We start from the raw sequence: 12,033 nt of genomic DNA, 5'->3' as shown, positions 1-12,033 counted from the left end.
TGTGCCCTTTCCAGCAGTGTTTGGTAATACCCATCTACATGCCTGAATCGCGCATAAAAATTAAATCTTACTACTTCAAATTGCATTGAGGAGCAAAACTACTACTCAATTAAACCTTCTAAAATTTAGGTAATTTTTTCATTAGAATTATTTCTCACTTATGAAAAAAATCTCTTCTTTTGAGTTGTAATTCACAAATCTAAGGTGAAATGAGTTGAGAGTAACAGTAATGGAATTTAAAACCTGACAGTTGGGATGATTCATAAAACTATTTCTGCTTCAGCATTTGTATCACGGGTACATTGGCATATGCAAAAGGGGTTTTGGGATTCTAACCCCCCCCCCCCCCAGCCAAGATTAGTGTTATTTTGCAGGAAAACGGGAGAAACCACCTCCAGAAGGAAAAAAAATCTTAAACCCGAGAAAATTCTATGTACGCCTATGCACTTTTTCAGAAAAAAAGTCATATTAAAGAAACAGTGACTATGAAAAAGGTATAAATATATATTAAATTTTTAATCGTAACTCCATACTTGAATCGTTCAAATGTCTCACTGTGTCTATGGAGACTGATCACAGTAATTTTTGTTATTGAGAAGGAAGCGTATAACATTAATTCTTATTTCTTTTGACATCAGAAGTTTGTGAATGTAAGTGAATAAACTTACTTCCTCTTTCTGGGAATTTTGGTTTTGTTTTTTGATGCAGAAGTACTCATCCTCGTAGCACCTCTTTTTCTTCTTATTTCCAGATGTTGTTCCATGATTTAACCCATCAACCTGCCAATGTATGAATTGAAATATAAGAGAGAAAGTTACTGTTGACCCATGTGAAAAATTCAAAACGGCTTAACACAGACTGGAAAAAGGGAGACATGCAGGGACGCTGGAACATATCTGCTGGTGTTGCTAAAGCAATACCAATCATCTATAGCAGTGTTTCCCAAAGTGGGCGATGGAATGGTCCAAGGGGGCGATAGAACATACTGATTTAACATAGGATCCTATGGGGTTACTTGAGTTGGGGGCGATGAGAGGAAAAAATTTCTGATGAAGGGGGCGATGAAACAAAAAGTTTGACAGACTATGATCTATAGTATCAGTATCATATGATTCAATCATACCAATCACCATTAGAACATAGCTAAAATATTGCACTGAAAGAGCTTTTTTTAAAATTAAAATTTTTGAAGAAATACCCTTTCCTTGTGAGGAGTTGCATAGCTGTAGCTCCTTTTGTTTGCTAGTCATTTCAGGTCCAAGGGACTTTCCCATACACCCTGTATATCCATTAAGCATGAGAATAAAATGAGCATAATAGAATCTGAATACCACAACGGCAGTCACAGCAATAGACCTGAGACAGTACGTTTCATTGCTGATTTCAGTTGAATCTAAACCCTTTGAGTGGCACTGACAAGATATCTCGCCTTCTTATTTTAGCATTGACAAGCCCAAATATTTTGTAAAGTTAATCCCTCTCTCAGTGGAACACTTTTCCCTATACCAATGGTTCATAAACGTTTGTCGACACCACTGCTCCCTTACCCAATTCATGATTCGTCAGCGGCTCTTCAAGATAGATTAATAGATATTTTCCCTTATAAAAGTTTCCTGTAACTTCTTTAAAGAATAAATAGGTGCACAAATAAATATATCAAGCTCGCTGTCACACCTCACATAAAGGCTGGCAATGCCCCTAGAAACAGCAACGCACACTTTGAAAAAGCTGCTCTATACCATAGGCGGAGATAGACTTGTAAGTCTGGGGGGGGGGGGCATGGTCATTATTGCCGGGGGCACGATAATAATGATGTAAATTCCTATATAAATATATACATTCGATTAGTTGACTCCACCTTTGACGCTGGGGGAAGGGCAATGCTCCCTGCATCTCTGCCCATGCTCTATACCCATTACTTTTTCATTCATTTATACTCATTTACTGCTGAAAATCATAAGGAAGCTTATTGCTATCATGCCGTGTAAAGGGATAAAAACATCAATCAATAGCCTTATTAATGTACGGAAAATTAAAAAACGGAAAAAAAAGACGCTGAGAAAAAAAAAAAAAATGAGATAACAAAGCTATGTCATTATTGCAAGTTTATCCAACAAAAAAAAAATCTTACTACAGAATCATTTATTCCAGCGCTATTAACAAAATTAAAATTCAAAGCTGAACATAAGTACAGTCAAACCTCGTTAATGAGTCACTCTTGGGAGCGCAAAAATATGACTTAGCAAGCGGAATAAGACATAGCTGTGCCAATTTCTGCCTGAGGGTAATTGGGACTTCCAAAAAGTGACCCGGTAAGCGGAGTGACGTGTTAACCGGGTGACGCACTAATGAAGTTTGACTGTATAAATAAACAAATACACCACAGACACAGAAACATGTATTTAAAAAAAACATCTTAGTAAAATGAGATGATGTATATTGAGATTCAGAGACGAAGGAGAAATGGTTCGACATTTGTTTATTTTTCATGACTTCTGACAGTGTGAGAGAGAATTTGTGAAGAAAAAAATGCATAAATCACTGCAAATAAAAAGATAAGCTACACGTTTTAATTATCACCATGAACATAGGCGTAAGCAAAATTTTCTCTGGGGGGGGGGGGGGGGGTGTTCAGATTTTTTTCCCTTCGAAGAGGGGTTTAAGTTTTTTCCTGCAAAATAACGCTACAATTTTGGCTCAAGGGGGTTTAGACCCCCCCCCCCTGCGTACGCCAATGACCATGAAGTTATCATCGAAAACACCAGGAAACCCCTCCGCTTCTACTTCCAGAACGCATGTGGAGAATCATTTCAGCATTCTATATTTACAGAAGACAGAGATTATCATCATCTCAACGATGATTCTTGTGCATGAAAGAAAAGATGATTCGGTAAACGAGATCAAACACTGATTGCATGCATCATGAAAATTGAGACAAAAATGTCTCGTGCATCTCTTTTCTGGACATATACGCATACACAAATTATACATCATGTTGTACAATAGAAAAGTGAAGGAAATGTTTTTTTAAGTAATTGAAAAAAGTATTTTAATTAAATCACTATATTTATTTCAATTTGCGTGGTTTTTTTTTTTCATTACTTTCCCGCATTGCCAACGGTAAAAGCTACCATCCCCCTTCACCCATGGAGAACCTATGAACTATAAAACATAGAATCAGAATTTTAAGGTGATGCCTGGCCCTATTTCAGGCCACAAGACACCAATGAATTCATGTTTGAGAAGTCTGAACACTTTTCCAGACGTCTGGCTTGCTCATTATTACCTAGGGTTGACAAAACAATTTTGCTTAAAAAACGGCACCATTAACCAAATGTTATCATTTTCTTCCCACATTTCTTGTATTCATATACCCGTGTGATTTGCATTGTGTTGTTCAAAATCAAAGCCGCCTCTGATGCCCATGGGCACCACGGGGAAATGAGAATTGCAAACGGATATAGCTTTTTTTATTCCTCTGAGAAAAAATAGTTTTGCAGACCCATTCAACACATGCGTTCAATTAACAATATTTTAGCTGTCGGTCTTTTTAATACTCAGCTAAAAGAGAGCCGCTGATAGCATACACAAGTGTGCAGCCTGGCTGTTGCTTGAATAGATATACAGTATACCTACCATATGAAGGGAGAAAAAATCGTTTCTGTTGTACTGCTGGACTTCCTATGGTGTGTAATTTTTTCTCCCGCTCATCTCTGTAGGATGAACAACTACATGTAGAGAATCGAACCATTCCTTGCCATTCGTGTAAGATTGAACTATTTGTCAGATAGTAATAATTACAAATTTGCTCTACTATTGGAATAATGAAACGCTCCTATGTGAGCAAAAAAATGCTTAAGATTTGTTTTTTTCCAAGTTCAAAGGATTTCATAGTGACATACTGATGAACTAGATTCTACCCCACATAAATTTGCTTTTATTTAAATTATTATTTTTTTGCTTTCTTTTGTGTAATTAACTGTAGAATTAAACAGGTAGAATTAACCGCTGTCGTTTAAACAGGGAATGTTACCAAAAATTTTCAAGTTCAACTCTTAAATTCGGTAAAAGTGTTGTGCAGATGGCGACGCACAATTTCCAAGTTCGGGATTTGACTCCACAAGGGAAGGGCTGATATGGGAACACGACTGGAACAATTACCATAATTTCTTGGCGTTTTTAAAGCTGTAAATTAACTACAGAAGAGTCTGTGAAAAGTTTTGCTTGGGGGCAGTGGCATAGCCAGGGGGGGGGGGGGAGCAGAGGGAGCGATTGCTCCCCAATCGAAATTTTGCCTACATTGGCACCTATTTTTCTAAATGACTTTTGATCTTTAAAAAAACTTGAAAAATATTGACTTTTTCATTTTCTACCTTCATTGACTAAAATGATGTGAGTAAGGAAAAAATCTAAATTTATATTTGCGCCTCTTGCAGTTTCACAGTGATTGGGTTTGTACTAATCCTTAAGAGAAGGAAAAGAAAATGGAGGTTTTTCCATTACCATTTTTGACAATTGCTCTCAATCTCTTCATCTGGAAGCATGTTCAGATTAGCCTCTGTTCCCCACTTTTATTAAAGGGCAGAATCTTGCCCACTTCTTTTTTCTCTTGCTATTGGTCGTTCTCGGCAGAGCTCCTAGAAATACCTTTTATAGGTATGAGGATATGACGTTCACGAAATGCTCATTCTGTTCTGAAGGGCCACCAAGAGCATTGACTAAGGTGCCTTTTGAAGAAATTAGGCACGGGAACCTATGTTGGACAGACCACTGAACCTATGAAGTAATGGCTAAAATTTAAGCTCCAAGAAGTATCACATTTTCTTTGGGCGCCTTAGGTAGAGCTTGAGTTCCTAGAATTTTTACGCTAGAAGTACCACTTTATGAATGGGGGACTTAGCTAGATTCATAACGCCTAGAAATGCCACGTTATCTGCAGCTTATCTGCCTTGGCAAGAGCTACTAGCTTGTGTATAGGGCAGTGTCAAAGACTGAGAAAAGGTGGAAAACAGCTATGAGCTTTTGATCCCTAAAAAACCCACGATTGTGGAACACAAAAGGGGGTTCTGGAAATTAAAGACCTATAATCTTGGGCAATAGTGCTCTGATATGTAGAGAAAATTAGTCTTCTATATTTGAACGACAATATATTGTACTATATTATATACGGTGATAGTATATAGTTTTACGTTAAAATGTGACTTTTTCAGAAGCATTGCCTTTTTTCATGGTGTAGTTTCTCGTTTCCACGAATCACTGTTTGTTTCATCATTATGCATATACAGCAGTGTGCCGAATCGGCGAAATTATCCCTTGCAAAAAGTTATGGCTTGTGTGTTTGTCGACTCATGACATATATCTCCCCTCCAATTAATCCCAATATTTCTTAAACTTTTGGCACCCGTGGCTCTCCCCCCCGACTTCGTCATCATTTATCCGTGACTGCCCAGAATAGCCTAACGCAGGGGTTCTCGAACTTTTTCCACCTGAGGTGCCCTTTTCCCCTATTGAATGCTTATCAGCAAGCTCCACCTGCTCCCTAGAGCTGTTTAACAAAAAATATTTTAAAAAACCTTTGTCAGGGTCACCGCTCCGTGGTACCCCTGATGAAGATTGGAGGCACACAAGGGCGTTGCAGTGCACAGTTTGAGAACCCCTTAGACTAATGTAAAAAAAACCCACTACAAAAACTAAATGAGCACGCATCAATACATCAACGAGTTCAGACGTTTCTCAAAAAAGGGTGGCGATGAGCTATAAGCACATACACTTTGGGAATCCGTTGAATATTTCATAAATAAAATAATAAAAATGCACTATGTGTATACTCATTGCTTTTTAAAGCAGAATTCCTGGCGTTATTTATTTCCCACAACAACACATTGGTGGTCTACGCAGGGCCGTCTTACAACCATCAAAAGGACTTTTCTAAGGCTCTCTACCTGTTCAGAAATGCATGCCTAACAGTTCTCTCTCTCTCTCTCGAAAATTTCAACTGGATCTCATCTTCATGAAGTCCTTTTTGCACTTGAAGCACCTGGACCGGTCGGGCCTGGAATTGTCTATGTATTATGAGAAAAGTTTAATAGTAACTGAAGATACATACATACAGATACTATTTCAGAAAAACAAAGTGTCCACGAAACGTTGAGTTTTAAAAGATTATCTAGTTTTTAATAAACACTTATCCGAGCGCTTACGATACTTTCTAATATGAACTATGGCGTCGTGAGGTTTGCCCGAAAGGCCCTCTGGTCAAATTACGAGGGGAAAAATCCAAGAACTTATTAGTCCAGAGGGTTCTCAAACTGTGCGTCACCAACCTTTGTCGGGGGCACCGCGAAGCATCCCGAAGGTTTTTCAAAGAAAATCTTTGTTAAACTGCTCTGGGGAGCTGTGGACAAGAATTGATTAAAGTAACGGGACATCGCGGATGGAAAAAGTTTCAGAACCCCTGCCCTAGTCTGTACCATTCATTACTAGACATATTTCCATTCTTTTGATTTGTTATATAAAACACATGGCATGAATTTATTTCCCTAGAAATAAATATACATATAATATGCACAATGCCTTTTTTTAAGTTTTTCAACTTCGAGCAGAGAGAACTCTCCTTGAAATAGCATCTCCAAAGGAAGCCGGTAGATAATAAAACAAAAAATATTTCAATCGATTCATATACTTGCCACTTTCCCTTCGATTCGGAAGATGAGCAGTGGCATTACAAACACGCCTCACAGATACTTAAATAGATTACGGACACATGCGACAATTTCTGGAGCACACTAATTCGTTTGAAGCAGTGGTTCCTAAGCCTTTTTGGATTCAGGCCACCCTCTGTGCGTCTGCAATCTAGTAGTATGTGATAACCACTGCGATCATGTGGGCATCATGGTGGATTCACCCATCACCTCCTTGAGATAAAAGGCCTCTGCAGTGTTTGCCATAAACATCATTCAGACTACCTAGCAAGTTTGCCACATTTTGAAACACAGCATCCTATTTCGTTTCTTCTTATTTTGGCATAGAATATTCCTGATTGGCTCACAAATACGACGTAGTGATTGGATGTGGGGCATAGAAATCGCCAATTCTGAACATTTGTTTTCCTCACAACGATGCAGGGATTTTTTTCCCCCTTAATATTCTGAGGGAAAATGGACTGCTTACTGACGTCACAAGCTGAGTGTGGAGGCCTTCTATCTCCAGGAGGTTCTGATTTACCCTGGTTTGAACCGCACTAGTGGCACAGTGACGATGACCAGAGCGAGTCTTTTTTTTTCGATTTCTGGGTACGAATACTAACGCTTGCGTTTGGAAAGCCTTCCCGCAGAGAGCAGGCAGGCTTTGATCATTTTTGTCGCACCACGGTCATTTTCCGCACACGAGGGCTAATTAGATCGGGACCTACAATTTATTGCTGATTTCGAACGGCAGGCTTGTTTTTTATACTCATCGAGAGGTTGGTGCGCTAACCCCTCGATGGAGGACTCCCTGCGGCAGTAATTTTTTGCTGCGGTCAAGTCGCCGTTTTTTTGTTGTACCCCTGTGTCAGGAAAGTTTTCTGACGAGGACGAATCGGGTATCAAACTCGCGACACCTCTAAACATCCTTTGGCACTTTATAGGCGAGCATCTTATCGACCGGGCTACCGCGCCCCTCAGGCAGGCTTTCACTGTGGTATTTGCATAACGTGAAACTTCAGGCATCTGCCAGTTTTACTTCTAATATTGAAGACAGATGGCAAAACTTGTCGAACTGAAACCATGCATAACTATGACATCATATATACGTTACAGTCATGAATAATATAAGAAATAACTTTCCGGCGTGCATTACTTTGTTAGAAATTCAATAAATCAGTCTTGCTATCTTCCATAAGTGTTGGAAGTACATGCACGATCAAGTAGAAGTAGTGTACATGTGATACGTGCTCACGAAAAGAGTGTAACATGATAAAAACGATTAAATGGAACCACAAAGATTTCTTTGTGCTTTCATGTGTTGGAAGAATTTTAGAAAGAGAAAAATATTTTTTTTTTTTCCTTTTTTATATTTTATTTTCTGCTATCATTTTTTTTTTAATATTTTAATCTAAATTTTTTCCAACTACCTTTTAGGGTGACTTCCCAGTTGTTTTTGGTGTTTGCATTTGTATAAGTACACAAAACATAAAATCAAATTTAAAATTAATTAAAAAATTAAAATACATTAATCACACACAAACACATAATTGAAAAGTAATTAATTTATAATTTGAAAAATAACATCAACTGAAAAACAAAATAAATTTGATTTTTTTTAAATTGTGAAATTTATTAAGTTCTTCCAACAAAAAAATGACGCCTTTCAGAATTTTGCTCTCCCACGGACCAAAACCTGGCTACGCCACTGCTTGGGGGGAAGGCAGATGTCACAAAAGTAAATCCTGGACCCCCTTAAATTAGAAAAAAGTGAAATGTTTGGGTTTTTTTGTGGCCCCCCCAGGGTGTGCGCCCGTCCTTAAATCCACCTCCTACTTGGCCTACGAGATGTTTTGGATGAAACAACAGATATTCACTGACTATCCAAGCATCTATTTAGTCTCAACCCCCCCCCCCCCCCAATTCTTGCCGCTCTTAGGAGTGTGACAGGAGCGGTCGCACTGGGCACCGTGCTTTGTGGGCCCCCGCACTCACGGTAAACTATTGGAGGCTTTCGTGAATTCTGAAATTACTTCTTGAATTAATTCTGAAGTTTCAACAATTCTGAAATATTCCCCCCCCCCCATAAATTATGAATTTTTATTGGTGCAGGAATTATTTCTTTCAATTATTTTTGATTCATCAAGTCCAAAATTTTTAACAGTTTCAGGATTTTTTTTTTTCTCATTAGTTTAAGATTACTCAGTGCTCGATTTTTGCTAGTTTTTATGTTAATTTATTGAATTGTGTATTTAACATTTTCTGTATGAATATTTCACAGCATTCTTGTATATTTTGAAATAATGGATGCCGATTCCTTCCCCCACCAAATATATAAAATCGGGCAAATATTTTTCGTGTCTGAAACTGTTGAGATGCATCAGGCCCCTTAGGTAAGGGCGGGAAGTGTCGTCAAAAAGAATGGGCCCACCCACGACCTCCTATATAACCTAGTTATCCAGGTGGTCGTGCCCACCCAGGCACGGTTCGGGGTTCAAGAGACGAATCTCACAAAAATTAGATCTGGTTGAAACTTTCAATAATTTGCCTAATAGGGAAATTAGAAAATAGGAATTAGAAAAATCACTTGGCCTGGGGGCCCATCAAAGATCCTAGTGCAGGCAGAATTGGAGGATGTGTGGGGCATCTTATATATGTCAGGGGTTCTCAAACTTTTCCCACCCGCAACACCTCTTTCTCTAATCAACGCTTAGGGACCGTTCAAGTATTACGTAAGCAAATTTTTAGGCATTTTTGAACCCCTCCCCTTGTCAGAAAAATTTTGTTATCAGCTCTGCCCCTATGAATCCTAACTCATATTTTCATAAAGGGTGGTTGATGACGTAAGCATTATCCAACCCCCCCCCCCCCGTCATTAAAAAAGTCAGCAAATCGGGAAACCCCCTCCCCTCATCAATGATGACGTAATACTTGAACGGCCTCTTATCCGCGGCTCCCCACAGAGCAGTTTAACAGAGAGTCTCTTCAAAAAACCTTTGCAGGGTGCCGCAGCACACAGTTTGATAACTCCTGCATTATGTATTTGTATCACTTTCTGTTTTCAATGTAAGCTTCCCCAATATTCTAAAACACTTTACTCAAATGTTCCGTGACTTTACTCTGTGGTGATGGTTGTCAATTTAAATTATCGGAGAACTTGAAACGCGAATCCAACTAAATTATCAACAATCCAATCCAAAACACTAAAATACATGTGATAGAATTATTCGATTTCACAATACGCATTAGCATGCAGTGCCATCTTAATGCATGGGCCTACCTAGACACGGTGCGGGGCCTCAAGAGAAGAGGGGCCTCACAAAAATGAGATTTGGTTGGAATTTTCTATAATTTACCTGGTAGGGCCTCAGAAAAATCATCTGGCCTGAGGGCCCATGGTGCTCTTAAGATGGCCCTGTTAGCATGGTTTTTTGGTTTGTAGGTTGCGTGATTTGTATAAAATGAAGATTCTGGATAATTAATTCATTTCTTAAAATAATAATTTATTTACACGAAACATATGACAAAACAAAAATCTACGGGAGCGACATGTTACTCGCTTGATGGTTCGATCGCCAATCTTGTGGTTTCCCGTGTGACAATAGGATGGCGTCAGCTTTACAAGTGGCGCCATCTGTGAGATAAAATACAAAACGAATCTCACCACAGTTTCAAAGAACTGACGAACAAAACTATCATTTGATTGATGATTAAACCCATTTTCCAACACTTTATCGGTTTGTAATAGAATTTCACAGTTTTAATGTGAATATTATGAGGGGGGGGGGGGGAGACAGACAGTGCCGTCTTAAGACATGGGTCCACCTGGGCACGGCCTGGGGGCCTCAGGAGAAAAAGAGCCTCACAAAAATGAGATATGGTTGAAATTTTCGAAAATTTGTTTGATAGGGCCTCAGAAAAATCACTTGGTCCAGGGGCCCACAATGCTCTTAAGACGACTCTGGGCACAGGTCATCTGTCCTAGAGACATTTTAAATTAACAGAAATTGAAAAAATATATAAACATATTTTCAATTTATTGAAAAAAATAATTCTAATTTTTGGTTGCCTTGGGCAGGGCCGTCTTTGGAGCATCATGGGTCCCCGGGCCAAGTAATTTTTACCTGAGATCCCACCTGGCAAATTCTCGAAAATTTTAACTGGGTCTCATTTTTACGAGGCTCGCATTCTCTTGAGGCCCGGGTGAGTCCATGCGTTAAGACTGCACTGGTCTTGGGACAGACATGGTACCTGTTAGGTTTATTTATTTTTCATGCAAATTAAAGGAACTCCACCGTAAACAAATCATGACGCGATCACACATGTTTTGTAATGTGTATATATATGAACTGTTTGGGATCCTGTTTTTTTTGTGGTTCTTGTCTTAGTGTTATGTTTGCGTTGTTTCATCAGTTATGTTAGACGTAATATGGACTTTAGTTTTCAATGATTTCTAGTGGAGATCAATATGCTGTCGTTAAATAAATCCGTTATTTTGCCGATCATTATTCTCGTATTCTTTCCGTCTGTACTCGCGCATAACCACACTTTGCCAACAAGGGTTATGGGCCCAGCCACGAGTGCAGATCGGAAATTTTAAACGTTAAGTTACGTTTTTGAATCGGAAAGTTAAAAAGTCCTTTGTGCAAACATGCCCACATTTTTCTCATTGCATTTGCGACAACGATCGGCGAACTATAATTTTAAAGCGGAAACTTCTATTTGCCGTCCGTAATATCTTCGACATTGGTATCTCCAACATCGTATTTTCACCGATCGCCGGCTTCATCGGAATTGCTACCGATCAAGGTCATCGGGATCTTCGACATCGTATTTTCACCGATCGCCGTTTTCATCGGGACTAGCGTATTCGTCCTTTATCAAGCTTATGGGACCGATGAGCCCTTCATTTTGCCGATTACCAAGAATCTCTGCCGATTACCGGGAAGGAATCGTAGTTTTCACCGAAAGTGCATATTCACAATCATCTTGAAATTCGCAGTTTTCGTTGATCAGCCTCTTCCGCTCAAGGTCGTAGCCGATTTGCTTTCATCAAGGACAATCAGTGAACTTGAAAAAAAAAAAACTGGATTTACTAATCAGTCTGTCAACAGCAACATCGCTGAATTAAAAACTGATTGAATTAATAACAGGATGAAGAAATTTTCAGGTATGAGAAAAATTCTAAGATTTTTCATTTACAATACGACTTTTTCGACGGGGGCCGCAGAAAATTATGGTACTAGACTGCTGGCAAGGTTGTATTATATGCTTATACTCGTTGCAACATTTTTTTTAAAGAAATGAATTACTGGTAATTTCATTATTATACTCTATTGTTTTATTTATT

General features: G+C 38.8%; 1 protein-coding gene across 11 annotated transcripts in view; it reads right to left on the bottom strand.

Annotated features, from left to right (window-relative positions):
• LOC149086538 (S1 RNA-binding domain-containing protein 1) overlaps window positions 1–12,033 on the bottom strand; it is a 542,948-nt gene that overhangs the window by 484,334 nt on the left and 46,581 nt on the right. For 10 of the 11 annotated variants that reach the window (XM_089256006.1, XM_089256010.1, XM_089256011.1 and 7 more), the window contains one exon: window positions 669–779. The exons of the other annotated variant lie outside the window; for it this stretch is intronic. In XM_089256006.1, the coding sequence (XP_089112132.1) occupies window positions 669–779 (111 nt within the window). Of the gene's footprint in view, window positions 1–668; window positions 780–12,033 lie in introns of those variants that run through there. 11 annotated transcript variants of the gene reach the window in all.

The sequence above is a fragment of the Pholcus phalangioides genome, unplaced genomic scaffold (genome assembly GCF_987345545.1).
Source record: "Pholcus phalangioides strain wild (caught in Gottingen) unplaced genomic scaffold, Ppha-v1.0 ptg000004l_1, whole genome shotgun sequence".
In the NCBI taxonomy this organism is placed as follows: domain Eukaryota; kingdom Metazoa; phylum Arthropoda; class Arachnida; order Araneae; family Pholcidae; genus Pholcus; species Pholcus phalangioides.
The sequence above is the reverse complement of the archived record's forward strand: the minus strand, read 5'-3'. Positions and strand labels throughout refer to the sequence as shown.